Consider the following 21648-nt stretch of genomic DNA (forward strand, 5'->3'; position numbering starts at 1 on the left):
TTAAAAGAATGAAGCAATAATTCTGGAGCTGAAAAAATGTAATTGACATACCGAAGAATGTCTCAGAGTCTTTTAATAGGAGAATTGATCAAGCAGAAGAAAGAATTAGTGAGCTGAGGAGACAAAAGAAAAAAGAATAAAAAACAATAAGGCATGCCTACAGAATCTAGAAAAAAGGCCCAAAAGGGCAAATCTAAGTTACTGGCCTTAAAGAGGAGATAGATGGGGCAGAAAATTAATTCAAAGAGATAATGACAGAGAACTTCCCAAACATAGAAAAAGATATCAATATCCAAGTAGAAGACTGTAGAACACCAAGCAGACTTAATCCAAATAAGACTCTTTGAAGACATTTAATAATCAAACTTCCAAAGGTCAATGATAAACCAAGGATCCTGAAAACAGAAAGAGAAAAAAACAAGAGCTGGGCGCAGTGGCTCACACCTATAATCCCAGCTAACACGGTGAAACCTCGTCTCTACTAAAAATATAAAAAAATTAGCCGGGTGTGGCGGTGGGCACCTGTAGTCCCAGCTACTCAGGAGGCTGAGGCAGGAGAATGGCGTGAACCTGAGAGGTGCAGCTTGTAGTGAGCCGAGATAGTGCCACTGCACTCCAGCCTGGGCGACAGAGCAAGACTCCATCTCAAAAAGAGAAAAAAAAAAGAAAAAAAAAAAAGAAAAAAAAAACCTGTCTGAGAAAAAAACAAATAACATACAATGGTGTGCCAATATGCTGGCAGCAGACTTCTCAGGGCAAACTTTACAGGCCAGGAGAGAATGCCATGACATTTAAAGTACTGAAGGAAAAATTTATCCAGTGAAAATATCCTTCAAACATGAAAGATAAATACTTTTTTTTGAGATACAGTTTCGCTCTTGTTGCCTAGGCTGGAGTGCAATGGTGCAATCTCGGCTCACCACAACCTTCGCCTTCCAGATAGTCATCAAAACAGCATGGTACTGGCATGATTCTCCTGTCTCAGCCTCCCAAGTAGCTGGGATTACAGACATGCGCCACCATGCCTGGCTAATTTTGTATTTTTAGTAGAGACGGGGTTTCTCCATGTTGGTCAGGCTGGTCTCGAACTCCCGAACTCAGGTGATACACCCGCGTCAGTCTCCCAAAGTGCTGGGATTATAGCCATGAGCCACCGCACCCCACCCTGAAAGACAAATATTTTCCTAGACAAACAAAAGCTGAGGAATTTTATCAACACTAGACCTGTGGAATAAGAAATGCTAAATGGAGGTCTTCAATCTGAAAGAAAAAAACATTAATGGGCAATAACAAATCATCTAAAGGTATAAAACTCAATAGTATACAGAAAAATACAGAATATTACAACACTGTAATTATGGTGTGTAAACTACTCTTAAGTAGAAAGACTATAAACAATTAACCAATCAAAAATAACAACTACAACAACTTTTCAAAACAGAGTATAAGATATAAATAGAAACAACAAAAAGTTAAAAAGCAGGAGTACAAAGTTAAGGTGTAGAGTTTTCATTACTCTTCTTTTTGCTTATTGGTTTATACAAACAGTGTTAAGTTGTTATCAATTTAAAATAATGGGTTATAAGATAGTATCTGCAAGCCCCATGGTAACCTGAAACCAAAAGCATATAACGCATACACAAAAAATAAAAAGCAAAAACTAAATCATATCACCAGAGAAAATCACCTTCACTAAAAACAAAACAGCAAGAAAAAAAAAGGAAGAGAAAACTGCAAAACCACCAGAAAATGAGTAACAAAATAGCAGGAGTGTGTCCTTACTTATCAATAACATTGGATGTAAATGAACTAAACTCATGAATCAAAAGACATAAAGCTGCATGAATAGAAAAATAAGACCAAATGACCTGTTGCCTACAAGAAACACACTTCACTTATAAAGACACACAGACTCAAAATAAAGGGATGGAAAAAGATATCCCATGCCAGTGTTAACCAAAAGGGCAGGAGTAGCTACCATATCAGAGAAAATAGATTACAAAAGTGTAAGAAGAGACAAAGAAGGTCACTATATAATGATAAAGTGGTCAAATTAGCAAGAGGATATAATCATTGTAAACATATATGCACCCAACATTGGAGCACCTAGACATACAAAGCAAATATTATTAGAGTTAAAGAGAGAAATAGACCTCAGTACAGTAATAGCTGAAGCCTTCAACACTCCACTTTGGGCACTGGACAGAGATGTACAGACAGAAAACCAACAAAGAAACATCAGACTTAATCTGCACTATAGACCAAATGGACCAAACACATATTTACAGAACATTTCATCCAATGGCTGCAGAATAAACATTGTTCTCCTTAGCACATGGATCACTCTCAAAGACAGACCATATGTTATGTCATAAAACAAGTCTTAAACCATTCAATAAAACTGAAATAGGCCAGGCATGGTGGTTCACACCGGGTAATCTCAGCACTTTGGGAGGCCAAGGCGGGTGGATTACTTGAGGCCAGGAGTTCAAAACCAGCCCAGTCAACATGACGAAACCCCATCTCTACTAAAAAATAGCCTGGCGTGGCCTGTAATCCCAGCTACTTGGGAGGCTGAGACATGAGAATCACTTGAATCGGGGGGGTGGAGGTTGCAGTGAGCCGAGATCAGGCCACCGTACTTACTCCAGCCTAGGCAACACAGTGAAACTCCGTCTCAAAAGAAAAAAAGAAAAACTATCAAAGAAATTGAAGAGGACACAAAAAATGGAAGATATTCCATGTTCAATATTGTTAAAATGTCCATACCACCTATAGCAATCTACAGATTCATTGCAATCCTTACCAAAATACCAATGACATTGATCACAGAAATAGGAAACACAATCCTAAAATTTACACAGAACCACAAAAGACCCAGAATAGTCAAAGCTATCTTAAGCAAAAAGAACAAAACTGGGAGGAATCATATTACCTGACTTCAAATTATAGTGCAGCGGTATAGTAATCAAAAGAGCATGGTACTGGCATGAAAACAGACACATAAACCAATGGAACAGAATAGAGAACCTAGAAACAAATCTACACACCTAAAATGAACTCATTTTTGACAAAAGAACCAAGAACATACACTGGACAAAAGACAGTCTCTTCAATAAATGGTACTGGGAAAACTGAATATCTGTATGAAGAAGAATCAAACTAGACCCCTATCTCTTACTATATACAAAAATCAAATCAAAATGATTAATGACTTAAATCTAAGACCTCAAACTATGAAACTACTTAAGAAAACATTAGGGGAAACTCTCCAGGACATTGGTCTGGGCAAAAATTTCCTAATGCCCCACAAGCACATGCAACCAAAGCAAAAGTGGACAAATGGGATTACATTAAATTAAAAAACTTCTACACAGCAAAGAAAACAGTCAACAAACAGAATGGGAGGAAATATTTGCAAACTAATCATCTGACAAGGGATTAATAACCAGAATATATAAGGAGCTGAAACAATTCTATAGAAAAAAATGCAATAATCCAATTTAAAAAATGGGCAAAAGAGTTGAATAGACATTCCTCAAAAGAAGACATAAAAATACCAAACAGGCGGCAGAGTGCAGTGGCTCATGCCTGTAATCCCAGCATTTTGGGAGGCTGAGACGGGTGCATCACCTGAGCTCAGGAGTTCGAGACCAGCCTGGGCAACACGGTGAAACCCCGTCTCTACTAAAATACAAAAAATTAGCCGGGCATGGTGGCGTGGGCCTGTAGTCCCAGTTAATTGGGAGGCTGAGGCAGGAGAATTGCTTGAACCCAGGAAGCGGAGGTTGCACTGAGCAAACAAAAACAAAAACAAAAACAAACGGGCATATGAAAAGGCGCTCAATACCACCGAACACCAGTGAAATGCAAATCAAAACTACAGTAAGATATCTCACCCCAGTTAAAATGGCTTTTATCCAAAAGACAGGCAATAACAAATGCTGACAAGGATGTGGACTAAAGGGAACCTTCGTACATTGTTGGTGAGAATGTAAATTAGTACAACCATTATGGAGAACAATTTGGAGGTTCCTCAAAAAACTAACAATAGAGCTACCACATGATCTAGCAATCCCACTGCTGAGGAGCTACCCAAAAGAAAGGAAAGCAGTATATCATACAGGTATTTGCACTACCAGGTTTACTGCTACACTGTTCACAATTGCCAAGATTTGGAAGCAATCTAAGTGTCCATCAATAGGTGAATGAATAAGGCCGGGCACTGTGGCTCGTGCCTGTAATCCCACCACTTTGGGATGCTGAGGTGGGCGGATCACAAGGTCAGGAGATAGAGACCATCCTGGCTAACACGGTGAAACCCCGTCTCTACTAAAAATACAAAATAAAAAAAAATTAGCCAGGCGTGGTGGCAGGCGCCTGTGGTCCCAGCTGCTCGGGAGGCTGAGGCAGGAGAATGGCATGAACCCAGGAGGCGGAGCTTGCAGTGAGCCAAGTTCGCGCCACTGCACTCCAGCCTGGGCAACAGAGCAAGACTCTGTCTCAAAAAAAAAAAAAAAATACAAAAATTAACTGGGCATGGTGGTGTAAGCCTGCAATCCCAGCTACTCAGGAGGCTGAAGCAGCAGAATTGCTTGAACCTGGGAGATGGAGGTTGCAGTGAGCTGAGATTGTGCCACTGCACTCCAGCCCTGGCAATAGAGCAAGATTCCATCTCAAAAAAAAAAAAAAAAAAAAGAACGAATACAGAAAATGTGGTATTTATACACAATGAAGTACTATTCTGGCCAGGCTTGGTGGCTCACGCCCGTAATCCCAACAGTTTGGGAGGCTGAGGCAGGTGGATCATTTGAGGCCAGGAGTTCGAGACCAGCCTGGCCAACGTGGTGAAACCCCATCTCTACTAAAAATACAAAAAATTAGCCAGTTGTGGTGGCAGATGCCTGTAGTCCCAGCTACTCGGGAGGCTGAGGCAGAGAATTGCTTGAACCTGAGAGGTAGAGGCTGCAGTGAGCCGAGATCACGCCACTGTACTCCACCCTGGGCGACAGAGCAAGACTCCATCTCAAAAAAAAAAAAAAAAAAAAAAAAAGAGTGACATTCCTGTGTCACGTGCAACAACATGGACAAAACTGGAGGACATTATTTAAGTGAAATAAGCCAGGCACAGAGACAAATATCGCATGTTCTCACTTATTTGTAGGATCTAATGGAGACACAGAGTAGAAGAATGGTTACCAGAAGCTGGGAAGGGTAGTGGAGAGGCAGGGGCATGGATGAGGTTGGGAAGGCTAATAGATAAAAATAAAAATATTAAAAAAAACATGAGTAAGACCTAGGTTTTTCTTTTTTTGAGACAGAGTCTCACTCTGTTGCCCAGGCTGGAGTGCAATGGCACGATTTCGACTCACTGCAACCTCCACCTCCTGGGTTCAAGCAATTCTCCTGCCTCAGCCTTCTGAATAGTTGGTATTACAGACACGTGCCACCACACTCAACTAATTTTTGTAATTTTTAGTAGAGATGGGGTTTCGCCATGTTGGCCAGGCTGGTCTTGAACTCCTGACCTCAAGTGATCCAACGGCCTCAGCCTCTCAAAGTGCCAGGGTTACATTACTGGCGTGAACCACCACACCCGGCCAAACCTAGTATTTCATAGCACATCTCATGTACCCCATAAAGATATACCTACTATGTACTCACAAAAATTAAGAATTAAAAAAAAATTAAAGAAACGCAACCAGTGTTTGCAGTTTGTATATCTTGCTGATATGATATATACGTTTTTGAAAAGAAATGTTAATGTTAGAATAAAAATAATATATTCGCATGGTAGATAAGGTTCAATCAGCCATCATTTTCTCCAGGAAGTCTTCCTTAGTCCTTCATAGTTACATGCCCTCCCAAGTGTTCTCATAGCACTCTGCATTTTCCCTAATCTAGTACTTACCATGCTGTAACATAAAGACCAAAAAGTTCAGACAATCTCTCAATATTGTAAGCTCAACAAGGGCAGAAATCATGTCTTTTCTTTATCACTACATCACTAATATCTAATATAATAATAAGCACATAGTAGGCACTCTATTTGCAAAATGAATTTTAAAAAGAAGTCACACGGTAGAAGTTCAAAACAACTTATATGTTTACAATTATTGCCTAAATGTACAAAATAAAACCTATATAAGTTTGATTATAACACTTTTATTTCACATTTTAATTAAAGTTTAGTATTCTTGCTTAAAAACCTCAGTTCAAGGGTGGTTATGGTGAGTATGTTTTATCTGTTTGGTTTTATTTAAGGGTTCCGCAGAAAATAGTTTGAAAACCACTGATTTAGATCAGCACAAATATGTAGCAACTAGGCTAGACAGACCAAGTAAGGCTTCTCTTTTGGCATACCAGCATGTCTATAATGTACTACGTGGAACTTGGAAACTACTAAATAACCCAATTATTTGCCAGTAAACTCATTTAGCTGATAATACATCCATTCCTGACAGCAGGTACCAAAGGTATTTTCTTATGATGCCATTTGGAGCACTGAAAAAGATTTTTAATTCAAAAACTTTCCAAAGGACATGACATATGGGAGGAACAAGTGCATCCATAAATCCTGAAATGAATAGGGAACACAAAGTCCAGTTCTCTGGTTCATAATCATCCTCCAGAGTTAGAGAAAGAAGAAAACTGAGGAAATTCCCCTTAATTCTTAACCACAGAGCAGAGGGAAGGAATATAGGCAGCTGTCAGATACAAGGTGTCTTTGAATAAACAAGTTTTGATAGTAATAGGTTTCTTGAATGATACAAATAAATCGTCCCTCATAGTTCATATCTACAGATACCTATTTATGGCACAGCAGGATGAAGCAAAGTTTCCTCTAAGGCATAGAAGAAAGATAATTCACTGCTCTAAAGCCTCCCAAAAAGAGATGTTTAAGAAAGTCATACCAGTATCATCCTGCTTTTGACTGTGTAACTACTGCAAACAAGAACCCAGTTTCCTCATAACCCAATAATTTCTTCAAGTCAAAAGTAGTGGTTTTCCATTCAAGTGGTGGTGGTAACAAAATCACTGCCTTATGAATATATAATAACTTACATATATTGTATTATTTATTTTTTTGAGACGGAGTCTCACTCTTTTGCCCAGGCTGGAGTGCAGTGGTATGATCTCAGCTCACTGCAACCTCTGCCTCCTGGGTTCAAGCAATTCTCTTGCCTTAGCCTCCTGGGTAGTTGGAATTACAGGCATGCACCACCATACCCAGCTGATTTTTTTTTGTATTTTTAGTGGAGACGGGGTTTCACCATGTTGGCCAGGTTGGTCTCAAACTCCTGATCTCAAGTGATCCGCTCGCCTCACCACCCAAAGTGCTAGGATTACATTACAGGCATGAGCCATCACGCCCAGCCCATATTGTATAATGTAAACAATACATAAATCTTGGAAAACTATCATGGCTGGTATTTCAATCCTTATAGATAATTCTTCATTTGCATATGGGATAAAGAAAAAGACTTCTTCAAAATCACAGTGGTAGGAAGCAACACAGATGGGTTAGAAATATGATCTTTTTGATTCCTAGTCCAGCGCCTATAATATAATACTGTATGTGATCTAGAATATGAACTTCTAGATCTAGGGGCATAAAATAAAATCAAACCCCCTTCTAAACAGATTATACTACTATATCTGCTGATATAAATGTGGACATTCATTTTTCCAGTCTATGAAAAGGGGCAAAATACTGACCATATAGGGTTTTAAAGTTAAATATATCTAGAGTATTCACATGAACTACAGACAAAGGAGGTTCTAGTGGTTAGTGGTTAGCAAGCAATAAATTTTCCCTTCCCCTTCAACCATCAAGATGTGAAGATTCTAGTATTTAGAATGAGTCCATCAAAAAGGTCTTTGAAGATGAAACTCTATCAAGTTCTTCCTTAGTTGAGACTGAAGTTACTGAGCTAGGCAGGTAATTTAACTTACTTGCTTAAGTTCTGCCTATAGTTTGAAAGAAAAAATGTTCAATATCCCCCCCTTCTCTGCCCCTTCCATTTTCTCGAGGTAAAAGACAAGCTAAGAAAAAAAAGTATTTTTTAAAGGGGGGAATAAAGATAAGCAGATAATGAAAGCACAGAATGAGTAATTATTTGGTAATAGGGTCCAGCTGAAAAGGGATTGTTCACCAAAGTAGTAGGATGAAGTCCAGAGAAAAGAAACAATCTAATTAATCTCTTGAATCCTCGGCAAACAGTACACAGAAAGGTAGAGACCCATCTCATGTAGTTAGAGAATCTTCTTAATAACTGTTTACTGCAGACCTGGACCCTGATATGCTAAAAGAAAGCCCTGTTCTGGGTAAAGGCAAACATAAGAATGACCTGTTTCCCTAGGAAATACATGGCTATGATTTCGTCAATCAAAATGAAGAGAAATGAGTTGTTTTTCTAGGAATCTTGGCCATACTAAATACCAAAGAAAAAAGTAAGTCCAGAAAGTTAAGTAGTTGAGAAAAATACCCAGGAGCTTCACTAAAATAGGAAAATAAATGGCCGGTAAAGGTTTGTTCTTAGACAAAGAACAGATGGATTATCTCCTTTATCCCTTTATTATTTACCTTAGCACTAGGCAAGAGGGTCTGAAAATGCAAAGAAGCTGTTAAGGAGAAGAAACTAAAGATTAAAGGTTCATGTGGGTTTTTTAGTCATTCCATAGGTTAGAAATATACGCTTCTCCCTTAGGTCATGTCTCATCTAAATAGCAACTTGAGAAAACCAAATGGCATAACAGAGGTATACCTACCAACTGTCAGGGATGAAAATCCATCTTTAATGAAACAGCTCAGAGTCTACTTCTTCATATAACTTTGAACTGCTACAAGTGTAAAGGGTACTATTTGTTACACTGGGAAGAAGGGCAGGGAAGAACAATAGGTAAATTAATGAATTACATATGGTTCCAATTTTAAATTAGTCATTTGTTTCAAATGAAATGTTCTACTTTGAGGCCATTAGTACCCTACAGCAAAAGAACACAAGTTTTAATGTTCATAATTACAACTAGGACCCAATCTCTTTAACAGGATAACCACTTATAGCTAACAAAAACCATATAATGCAAACTAACAAATTATATTCTTCATAAGTAAATATAAGGAGAATTCTAACTCATTAGTATGTTATTGTTCTGCCCAACTATGGATAAGTTATCTATACATGCCTAACAAAGTCAGGTAAGACCAGAGCTCCAAAGGACAGGTTTATTACTTCTTTTAAGAGAAAGTATAGATAACTTTTCCAAATTTCTATAATATGCATTGTTTTTGCCAATCTAAATCTTTAATAGATTAATGTTAAAATGAACAGTATCAATCTGTTAATAGGAATGGGGAAAGAGGAAAATAAAGGAACGATTGGACATACCCTATGTAGTATTTCTAAAACCTTTAATGCAGTATGAAGAAAACTGTTGAAAATTCTTCTTTCAGAAGGGGGAATACCGATCTTGTAGAGTTTCAAAAGATGTACCACAACTTCCTTAAAAAGTTCTACTATCTTGAGGAATAGTGGAGGTTCAAGTACTGACCACCAGTTTTCTGTTATTAAAAAGTGAACATGCAAATAAAATGAATTTTTAAAAAAATCACAATTTTCAAAATCATACTGACTTTTTTCTGAAACAGTAGTTGTTAACCCTGAGAAAACCCCAGAAAGATGCATATAACACAATATCTTATGTAACATTTCTAAGGTTTATAAACCTCCCCCCGACCAAGTTAAACAATATTGTCCGAAAAGCTCTCAAAAGCAAAAATAAAGTGTGAAAGTCTTGTTGAATTTATATTCTTGGTTTCCTAAGTTATATAAAAAACTCACCACTATACCTAATATTAAAACCAGTTTTTAAAAAATGTTTTGAAAATTACAGTTTCAATTTTTAAACAAAACATTCTTTAAATTGTATTGCTCTAATACTAAAGGATCTTTCTAACTTTTATCTTTCAATTTAATATATGGTTGAAATATTGTGAACCACTACCTTTAAAATGCAAGGTACTCCTGAAGATCAAATACAGAAGCTGAACAATGTAAAGTGTAACATATGGGTCCTTCCCCACATTCACTATTTGTAGTTACTAAGTACAAACACTTCAATCCTATGAAGCAGGCAGAAAGAATACAAAAACTTCTGACAACAGGAAAGCAATACTCTTTTCAGTCCCTGCTTGACTCTTTTTCCCTCAGATTCCCATATTCTACCCCTTGCTTGTTGCTTCCTCCATTTACCCTCAGCTTTAAAGTTCTTGTACTGACATTATTACTTCTACATATCTCAGCTCCACATATCTAACAAATACCATTAGAAAGAAAAGCACTGGGTTAAATGTAGCAAAAAAAGTATAAAGGCCAGGAAATAGAGATAAAATCTAGACAATTAGAAAAATTAAAGTGAGAAAACTTTAGGCCAAAAAACCAGAACAGTAAGAGATAGAAGTGCAAGATCAGATGAGCAATAAAATCTAGTCTATAGGCAGAAAAATAAAATCAAATATCATGAAATTAGCAAGTGAAGGAAACACAAGATAATGGGCTTATATCAGGGTTCCAAGAAGATTTAAAGCCCATGTTTGTTCAGTTTTAATTGTTCCTCCTCCTTTACTTCTTTAATAGCAAGATTATACTAAAGGCGATGAGGGAAAGGAATATGGGTAACAGTTTTTAACTTTCCTAATACTGTCTCTGCTGTTACGTTTAATTGAACTTCTATATCTAACATGTTTTTCTTTCAACAACTCCAACAACTAGAATCAAAAGACTAGACAAAAGCAAGAAAAGGAAAAACAGGTTCATTTTTCCCTAAGACAGTGTCAAATAAGCAGGGCAGCAGAACTGCAAATGGCAAAAGAACTTATGAGCATTTTCATTTAAAGAGAAAAGGTTTCAAAAGAAAAAATATTAGAATTCTTACCAAGTACTTTCAGTGGTGCCTTTTCTAGGTTCACAAGAGCTGTACCAAAGGGAATTGCTATTGTTGTGAAATTGTTGGAATCACTCATCAGGGGACATTCTGGTAGAGTAAGATAAAACCTCAATGCTTCAACATCAGGTAAGGAGCTAGTCAGTTTAGGAATAAGATTCTTTTCCAAACTAGCTGCCACCTATATTTTGACAAAAAGTAAAACCTACTTCATTTAAAATGAATACACTTTCAAAGAAAAAAAAAAAAAAAAAGGAAGGCAGGAAGAAAAGAAAGAAAAGGAAAATTTTGCACTACAGCAAATATGAAATGGTGAAGAAGAAAAAAGAAAGACAATGTCTTACAATGAATATACTTTGGAGCACAATGAAAATTAATGCCTAAGCATTGCTTGGAGAATTTAAAAAATCACGTGTACAAGTCTCAATTTAAACTCTCTACCTCTATAACCATACACAAACTTAAGCAACATGGTAAGGTTAAGTAATTCAGGGTCTGCTTCAAACATCTGAAAAGATTTATAGATCTTTGACAGCTAAATTACAAATGCTTTAAAATAAAATCTTATTTTAAAAGCACATCGTAAGAGTCTGTGAAACTGCAAAGTAAATTAGGCTATAAACGTATAAAACAAAACAAAATCAACAGATAATACTGTAAACATAATACTTTAAAAACAGACCTGCTGAGATATCTGCGGATGATCAGGTTGTATAAGTTTGTGGAATAAAAGCCTAGCAGCATTCATATCAACCCCTGAAAATCTGGTACCTGTTCTATAGTGATCATCATTGCTAAAAAACAGAAAAGAAAAAAAAAAATAGAATAAAAATTTTAAATTATTTCATTTTTTAATTTGATATACTATTTAAGACAATAAATTTGAAAATTTCAGCATATTAAAGAATTGCCACTTACCTAACAGCTAAAAAACTTCCATTTAGGCAACCAGAGGAAGAAAACGTTCCATCTATCTCACTAAAAAATTTAAAAAAGTTTTTTTAATCACAGAATTAGAAATTTAATTGTTTACCCTTTCTTAAAAAAGAATTAAAATGAATAATTAATCTAATGTTTAATGCTACAAAGCACTCCTCTAACACCCAATTGATGAATCAGAATTACATAAATTGCTAAAGACTGATAAAATAATACTTGATAAAGGTATTACTGTTTATTCTAGACTTTCTTAAATATTACTTTCATCCATTTATCCAATGTTATCTGCTTTAAAACATGGAATTTTAAAAATTAAGTGTGTATGTTCATGTAAAAAGTTTTTTTAATTTAAAAAAATTTTAAACATTTTATATTGGCAGTGAGCCTAATCTGGGATGCCTTTGGGATTTTCAGAAAAATTATAGTTTTGGAAAACAAGCTAGAGAAACAAAATAGCTTTTCAAATACAACCCATCATCCCAAATACCAACAAAAAACAAATAACATCTTAAGTGCTACTAGGCAAGTTAACAAAATATTCAAGAAAGAAATAATATTCAAGTCTTCCAGAAAGTATAAAAGTTAAGATAGTGACCATTATAAAACCAGAAGGAACACATTTCAAGGCCAATCCTAAAATGGCTACATTAAATATTTTGTTATCATTTAACATATCTCTATGCACATGAGAGAACTACAACTTATACATATTTAATTAAGATCTTTAAAAATATCCATGGATTTTTTTTTTTGGAGACAAGTTCTCACTTTGTTGCCCAGGCTACAGTGCAATGGTGTTAATCTCAGCTCACTGCAGCCTTGACCTCCTGGGCTCAGCTGATCCTCCCACCTCAGCCTCCCAAGGAGTTGAGACCACAGGTGTGTACCACCACGCCCAGCTAATTGTATTTTTTTGTAGAGACAGGGTTTTGCCATGTTGCCCAGGCTGGTCTCCAATTCCTGGGCTCAGGCAATCTGCCTGGTGCTGGGATTACAGGCATGAGCCACTGTGCCTGGCCCAAAATGCTTTTCTTACTTGGCTATCTCCACAGGAAACCTTCCAGAAGGATAGCTCAGCCATTTCTGAATTAGAGCTTCATTCACTGTCCAGATCTGCTTTGTCGGATCGGGACATCTGAAGTCATCTGGTGGCCCACAGTTCTAAATTTTCAAATAAGATTAGTCAGAGGGAAGAGATATTATATATAACTCAAAAACCAAGAAATTCCCACCATATATTTGTTTTTTAAACAGAATTAAATCTCTACTGAACACCTGAAACAAAAACCTATCAAATAGATCAGAAAAAACTTATTCTGTAGACTTAAGGGGAAAAAAACTAAGGCAATTACTTTGTAACATATAAAGAACATTAATAATGGGTTTTTAAAATTTGTCAAAATTATTGGAGCTATTTAATTATTTACATGACTATATTATTACCTGGGGACTAGAGTAATGTGAAAAGCTTTGATCTCCCCCTGAGAAAATTCTTTTTACACAGAAATATTCTTCAGAATCTGTAATAAAAATGTAAAAAATTAAAAGCCAAGATTTATATAACATATTTCAGAGCATCAATATGCCATTAGATTTTCACATAATCATCTTATTTAATAAGGCCTCCCATTCATGGACTTCATGGTATAAAGTGACTTGAAATATTCTGACTGCTATGGGGATGAGACTGACCAAATGATGAACATTAAACGATCCCACAAGCATAAGCAGCATTTGGTGAAGTTTACAAGCCTTTCTTCTGCCCTGCACCAAGAGAAAAAGCTTTTTCTAATCTGCATCTCAGTATATTTCAGTTTAAACCAAAAATGATTAAAAAAAATAGAACAAAAGCTACAAAAGATAGCTAGAAGGAAATAAAAATCAAGAGTATTTATTCTTGGCGAGGCACAGTGGCTCATGCCTGTAATCCCAGCACTTTGGGAGGCTGAGGTGGGAGGATCATTTGATGTCAGGAGTTCGAGGCCAGCCTGGCCAATATAGTGAAACCCCATCTCTACTAAAAATACAAAAATTAGCCAGGCGTGGTGGTGTGTGCCTGTAATCCCAGCTACTTGGGAGGCTGAGACAGGAGAATCGCTTGAACCCAGGAGACAGAGGTTGCAGTGAGCCGAGATCACCCCACTGCACTCCAGCCTGGGCCAGAGAGTAAGACTCCACCTCAAAAAAAAAAAAAAAAAAAAGAATTGAACTGGGCTACAGTGGCACGTGTCTGTAGTCCCAGCTACTTGGGAGGGTGAGGCAGGAGGATGGCTTGAGCCCAGTTCAAAGCTGCAGTATGCTATGACTGCATCTGTGACTAGCCACTGCACTCCAGCAAGCAACATAGCAAGACCCATCTCTTAAAAAAAAAAAAATTATTCTTAAAAAGAAACAGCAAACAAAAATTAAAACTTCTGGAGTAAAGAACTTTTTTTTTCAATATAGGTGTACAAGATAATACATACAGCTCTTTGTTGGCAGCTATGTGTCAGTAAAAGCCAAATTAGGCCCCAAAGTGAATACATTAATAAGCAAATTTATTAGGAATAATGAAGGGGCAACAAAGTTTATTTTGAAAAGGATATTCCGGGCCTCCTTTTTTTTCTTTTCTTCTGCTCCCCAAACTGGAAAGAGTATCTATTACCAAAAATATTGCTTGGCTAGTCCATAGTCTATCCCTGTTATCCTATTCCCATTCCTTAGTTGACTAATTCTTCACCTTGTATTATTTGTGACCATGGCTGCTACAGAATTATCCATTCTTTTCAAGGAAATGACCACATGTTAATTTCCTTGATTATTCCTTACAAGCAAGCACAATGTTTTATTTGTAAAAGAAATCAGTAAATACCTGTCCATACAAATAAACAATTGTTATCTAGGTTATACCAAAAATGAGCTTCAGAGTTTAGAACAATAATTTGATAATTACTATCAAATTTTCCGTAAGTCACAAGAATACCCTAAGGCCAAAAACAAGTTTTAAGAATAGAATAAAAGGGTAAATCTTTATTAAATAAGCCAATTATTCAATCTAAAATCTTTTTTCTAAATAATTCTCACAAATCTATATGGAATTGCTCATTTCCTCAAAAGATTTAGCAGGATGTTATTTATTTCCTCTTAAAATGTGATTGTGCCCTCTATAAACAATTCCCTACAAGATGGTTGACTAATCTACAGTACATGAATGGGTTTCTGGAGGCTATGAGTTAGGTACCAAAAGTTAAGTTTCCTTAATTTCCTTTTTTTATTTTTATTTATTTCTTTTTATTTATTTATTTATTTTTTTGAGACGGAGTTTCACTCTTGTTGCCCAGGCTGGAGTGCAGTGGCGCGATCTTGGTTCACCGCAACCTCCATCTCCCAAGTTCAAGCGATTGTCCCACCTCAGCCTCCCAATTAGCTGGGATTACAGGCATGGGCCACCACACCTAATTTTTTATTTTTAGTAGAGACGGGGTTTCTCCATGTTGGTCAGGCTGGTCTCGAACTCCAACCTCAGGTGATCCGCCCACCTCGGCCTCCCAAAGTGTCAGAATTACAGGTGTGAGCCACTGCACCTGGCCTTATTTTTATTTTTTGAGACAGTTCTCACTCTGTCGCCCGGGTTGGAGTGCAGTGGCATGATCTCGGCTTACTGCAACCTCAGCCTCCCGAGTAACTGAGATTACAGGCGCCCACCACCACATCTAATTTTTGTATTTAGTACAGATGGGGTTTCACCGTTTTGGTCAGGCTGGTCTCGAACTCCTGACCTCAAGTGATCTGCCCACCTCAGCCTCCCAAAGTGCTGGGATTACAGGTGTGAGCCACTGCATCCTATCCTTAATTTCCTTTTAATCACTACTTGAAAAAGTTTGAGAAACCTAGTCATTTGTCCTGTATAACTTTATGCAGACTGGATTTTGCTGACTTTATCTTTGTGGTTTCTCCTAACATTTGGCTTGGACTTCTGTTCTGTAAATTGGTGGTTGAATCTAGACAGGTTTCAATCACCGTTTGGTTATTTCAGTAAAACTACTACATGGAGGCAGGAGAGTAGTTCCATCGGGAAACACATAATTCCTTTGAGAAGAATTTTCACTGAATTCTTTTTTGTGGTGGTAGTAGGCATTGATGCTCATTCACTGTAGGTTGAAAAATTATGTGTTAGCATTACTTCATATTGTAGCTGAAGCATTAGTTTCTCCCTATCTATTATACAGTTACCTTATAACAGGAAAGAGAGGATTAATGCTTGATCTGTTACAATTATTTACTGTCCTCTTGTTTTTCAAATTTGCATTTTTTTGATACTAAAGAGGGTAATAATTTTTGCATGTTTCTTAGTAATATAAATTTCTTCTTTTAGGAACTTCCATTAATTTCCTTTATTTATTGTTTGTCTTATTTATCTATTAGCTGTCTTGTTTTTTTTTTTCATTAATATGTATGGGCACTTTAGATATTCAGGATATTAACCTTAGGTTGTAATTGCTACAAATATTTTTTCCAAATAATTATTTGCTTAATTTTGACTCACAGAACATTTACTTTTCCATTTAAACAAATTTATCTAATTCTTTACAACTTTCATAGCATATATGCTGAGAAAGGCTTTTCCCATCCTCAACTCATATCTTCTTGTCTTAAGAAGTATTTACTCTTTAATTCATTTATAGTTTATCTTAGTGCATATTGTGACATTAGGATCTAAACTGACCTTTTTGTCCCCAATTTTCATGTGTCAAGTAATTTTCCCCCCTTATCTAAAGAGCAGTGATGCCTTGTTTCAATGTGTATGAACAGACATCATATCTTCCACCTGTAATACATACTCTAAACAATTTTGCCACTCTTTCTCTATCTGAAAGTGTCCTTAAAATTCCTCTCCGCTGGGCACAGTAGCTCATACCTGTAATCCCAGCACTTTGGGAAGCCAAGGTAGGAGGATCACTTGAGCCCAGGAGCTCAAGACCAGCCTGGACAACATGGCAAGACCTCGCCTCTACAAAAAAAATTAAAAATGGGTTAAGCGTGGTGGCGCATGCCTGTAGTCTGAGCCCAAGAGGTCGAGGGTGGAGTGAGCTGTGATCACGCCACTGCAATCCAGCCCGGGCAGCCTTCTTCTTCTTCTTTACAAAATACATTGTCGGGGAAAATTTTGAAGACCTTGAAATAGACCCCCCCTGCCCCACAAGAAACAGTCTTGATTAGTGCACTGTTTAGGATTATCTCCACCTTTCACTGTCTTTGAGCTATTCACAATTCTGTAAATTGTACTTAGAAGCAAAACAGTGATAGAGCCACAACTGTGTATGTGCTTTTGTTTAACATGGAAAATGAGTAGTTTTGATGGTCTCTGAGCCCCTTTCCACTCTTAGCACTTATTCAGGACTCCAAAGGGCTTTGTTTACATGGGTTAAAATCATTAATACTTAACATATTAGAACTTAAAATTGAGAAACTTAAAAAATAGTTTTTTATTTGAAGATGAGCAATATTGAGTGCATTACATTTAGCATAGAACATCTTAGTATTAATATGAAAATCATTTTGACTGGCCGGGCGCGGTGGCTCACACTTGTAATCTCAGCACTTTGGGAGGCCGAGGTGGGTGGATCACGATGTCAGAAGATCGAGACATACAGTGAAACCCCGTCTCTACTAAAAATAAAAAAATAAAATACAATAAAAATTAGCCGGGCGTGGCGGCGGGTGCCTGTAGTCCCGGCTACTTGGGAGGCTGAGGCAGGAGAATGGCGAGAACCCGGGAGGCAGAGCTTATAGTGAGCTGAGATCGCTCCACTACACTCTAGCCTGGGTGACAGAGCAAGACTCCGTCTCGAAAAAAAAAAAGAAAAAAAAAGAAAATCATTATGACTTCAAGAACCCTCTGAGATAGAAATACTGAACTCAAGCAAAATGTCACTTTGTTGTAGAATATTAAAGAGCATAACTAAAGATACAACTGGGGAAATGAATTTTATTTTCCTCAGTTTATACCTGAGTCTGAAAGAAGCTATAAAATGGTTAACATCTTAGCAAAGTTAACTCAATTTAGAAGGACCTGCTCCCTTGGTTTACTGATAAATACCTATAATATAAAATGTTATTCTTTACTTTTTGTGTAATCTGCTAGATAGCAAATAATCTGTTTTATTAAAATAATATTCTATGCTTTATGTTGTCTTTATTGTCCTTTAAATTTAAGAGGAAAAAAGAACAAAGGCTCCTGACTTACAAAAGAGCTAAAGTTCTTTTCAATCATATTATCATCTGTATTTATTTTTATTTATTGTCACTGTAGTAAAATAGGTAACTAAGTATTATTTCTCAAGCACCTATGATTATATCTTAATGAAGTATCCACATTTCCTCTCATACTTATTTGATTTTTGCCCTCCTATGATGAGCTGAACTGTATCCCCCACCCAAATAGATCTGTTTGAAGCTTTAATCCTGAGTACCTCAGAATGTGACTGTATTTGGAGACAAGGGCATTAAAGAGGTGATTATTAAAATTAGGCTTTATTTATTTACTATCCTCTTGCTTTTCAAATTTGCATTTCTTTGATACTAAAGAGGGTAATAATTTTTGCATGTTTCTTAGTAACATAAATTTCCTCTTTTTGGAAATTAGGCCCTAATCCACCATGACCTGTGCTCTTGTAAGAGGCGGAAGAAACATAGTCAGCCCTCTGTATCCATAGGTTCCATATTTGCAGATTCAATCAACCATGCATGGATAGAAAATATTTTTCTTTGTTCGTTTGTTTTTGAGACAAAGTCTCGCTCTGTCGCCAGGCTGGAGTGCAGTGGTGTGATCTTGGCTCACTGCAACCGCCTCCCGGGTTCAAGCGATTCTCCTGCCTCAGCCTCTCAAGTAGCTGGGACTATAGGTGCGTGCCACCACGCCTAGCTAATTTCTGTATTTTTAGTAGAGATGGGGTTCCACCATGTTGGCCAGGATGGTCTTGATCTCTTGACCTTGTGATCCACCTGCCTCGGCATCCCAAAGTGCTGCAATTACAGGCGTGAGCCACTGTACCCGGCTGGAAAATATTTTTTTAAGAAACCCCAAAAGTTCTCAATAAATAATAATAATACAATTAAAAATCATACAGGCCAGGCATGGTGGCTCATGCCTGTAATCCCAGCATTTTGGGAGGCCGAGGCAGGCAGATCACCTGAGGTCAGGAGTTTGAGAACAGTCTGGCCAAAATGGTGAAACCCCATCTCTACTAAAAATACAAAAATTAGCTGGGTGTGGTGGCACTGCTTGTAATTCCAGCTACTCAGGAGGCTGAGGCAGGAGAATTGCTTGAATCCAGGAGGCGGGCGCTGCAGTGAGCTGAGATCCTGCCACTGCATTACAGCCTGCACAAAAGAGTGACACTCCGCCTCAATTAAAAAAAAAAAAAAAAAAATGGGGGTATAGTACTATCCAATTCTAGTTTCAGTTATTATTTAAAAGGTTTTCTGGCACAACCTTACTGCTCTAATTCTCACTTATGCCAGTGGTTCTCTAACCTTATTGTTTCTAATCCACATATTCTATGCCAGTAGTTCTCAAAAGGGGATGTTCTTCAGGCTTACCCATTGAGTTGTTTTTTTCATGATGGAGTTTCGCTCTTGTTGCCCAGGCTTAAGTGCAATGGTGCAATCTCAGCTCACCGCAACCTCCTCCTCCTGGGTTCAAGCGATTCTCCTGCCTCAGCCCCAACGAGTAGCTGGGACTACAGGTGTGCACCACCATGCCTGGCTAATTTTTATATTTTTAGTAGAAACGGGGTTTCACCATGTTGGTCTCAAACTCCTGACCTCAGGTGATCCACCCATCTCGGCCTCCCAAAATGCTGGGATTACAGGTATGAGCCACTGTGCATGGCTCCCATGGAGTTTTATAAAAATAAAATAAAAAATAAAAATATGTCTAGGCTTGATCCTACACTTGCTGGTTCTTTTGATATTCTTGTGTATACCTGGTATGTTAGATCTCAAGATTATTAAGTTGTATCTCAAGATTTCGTTTTTGTCTATAAATGGTTATGCTCAGCTATATTTACATATCAGACATAAGAGTCACTGAGTTCCTTGAAAATAGGCCTAATCATCATCTTTGGAAACATTATTATTCTTACTCTGAATCTTCATCAGATCATATCATTTGATAATTATCAGTAATAAACTAGCCACAGTTATTTTAGGCCTCTGTCACCTATTAACCAGAGCAGTTTTTGTCTGCTCTGATGCTTGCCTGAAGACTCTCCTACAAGCTACAGGCCAGTTTGTGTTTTCAACAAAGGAGTCTCAGAGCCCTATTAAAAGGATTCCAACAGGTATGTGAAACAATGTATACATCAAAGAAAAGACACTTGGGTATAGGGTTCTGAAGAGATCTCTCTTACATAACTTTCAAAACGTAGCAGTGAAGTACATTAGGATTCCTCATATTCTTTTTTGTTAGGTGAGAAACAGACATTTCATGAAACTGCTAACCCAAGGTCCAGCAGAATAAGAATTCATTATGACATAAGAAAGAATGAACTGATGAAGAAAAATTTATTATGGTTACATGTTTGAATAATGTTTAATTTTGATTTTGTGTTCATTTTTCCTTTCTAAAGTTATCCACAATTTCATAAAACTCTGCTTGAGTAAACTAAAAGGAATTATTTAAAAATGCTACCTGATTCTCACTGATGCCTAGAATTCCATCTCTTACTAAGTCTCCCTTCATTAGTAATATAGTTATTTATAAAGGTTCAATAAGAATATGTCCCCTTTCCTACTAGAATATAATTGAAAAAAATCTATTATGCAACCAAAGACTTATCTGAAGTGTTATATTTGAGAACGACGGTTACTTAATCAGGTATGACAAGTCACTTTTTTTTCTTTTGTAGAGACAGGGTCTTGCTATGTTGCTCAGGCTGGTCTTGGACTCCTATCCTCAAGCAATCCTCCCGCCTCAACCTCTCAAAGTGCTGGGATTACAGGTGGAAGCCATCACACCAGCCAATAAGTCATCTGAAGGAACAAAGTTTGCCTGTACTAACAGGGGCGATGCTGAGGATACCCTCTCTGCAGTAAAGATTAGCTCAGCAGGTCTGGGGTATTCCTATGGATTGAACTGGGTCTCCTAAAACTTTGCATATTGGGCAAGGCACGGTGGCTCATGCCTGTAATCCCAGCACTTTGAAGGCCCAGGTAGGCACATTGCTTGAGCTCAGAAATTGGAGAACACCCTGGGCAACATGGTAAAACCCCATCTCTACAAAAAATACAAAAAGTTAACTGGGTGTGGTGGCATGCACCTGTAGTCCCAGCTACTCAGGAGGCTGAGGTGGGAGGATCGCTTGAGTCTGGGAGGTGGAGGCTGCAGTGAGCCAAGGTCATGCCACTGCACTCCAGCCTAGGTGACAGAGCCAGACTGTCTCAAAAAAAAAAAAAAATTGTGTGTTGAAATCCTAATCCCCAATATCTCAGAATATGATCTTATTTGGAAATAAGGTCACTGCAGATATAATTAGTTAAGGTCATAATGGATTAGGGTAAGTCCATAACCCAATGTTTTGTGTCCTTATAAAAGGGGGAATTTGGATGCAGACACGTACAGAGAGAAGGCCAAGGTCTACAAGCGAAGGAATGCCAAAGATTGACAGCAAACCACCAGAAACTAGGAAAGAAATATGTAACAGATTCTTCTTACAGCCTTCAGAAGGAAGCAACTCTAAATTCGGACTTCTAGTCTGCAGAATAGTGAGCCAATAAATT

At 37.4% G+C, this 21648-nt stretch overlaps 1 protein-coding gene across 27 annotated transcripts in view; it reads right to left on the reverse strand.

Annotated features, from left to right (window-relative positions):
- HERC4 (HECT and RLD domain containing E3 ubiquitin protein ligase 4) overlaps positions 1-21648 on the reverse strand; it is a 154570-nt gene that overhangs the window by 59230 nt on the left and 73692 nt on the right. For 18 of the 27 annotated variants that reach the window (XM_003830302.5, XM_055092894.2, XM_063607691.1 and 15 more), the window contains 6 exons: positions 13330-13406; positions 12923-13047; positions 11866-11925; positions 11630-11741; positions 10939-11128; positions 9393-9565 (listed from right to left, as the gene is read on the reverse strand). In XM_003830302.5, the coding sequence (XP_003830350.1) occupies positions 9393-9565; positions 10939-11128; positions 11630-11741; positions 11866-11925; positions 12923-13047; positions 13330-13406 (737 nt within the window). Of the gene's footprint in view, positions 1-9392; positions 9566-10938; positions 11129-11629; positions 11742-11865; positions 11926-12922; positions 13048-13329; positions 13407-16783; positions 16877-21648 lie in introns of all 27 variants that reach the window. The other 9 variants (XM_055092886.2, XM_055092893.2, XM_055092887.2 and 6 more) reach the window with 2 other exon arrangements.

The sequence above is a fragment of the Pan paniscus genome, chromosome 8 (genome assembly GCF_029289425.2).
Source record: "Pan paniscus chromosome 8, NHGRI_mPanPan1-v2.0_pri, whole genome shotgun sequence".
Classification (NCBI taxonomy): domain Eukaryota; kingdom Metazoa; phylum Chordata; class Mammalia; order Primates; family Hominidae; genus Pan; species Pan paniscus.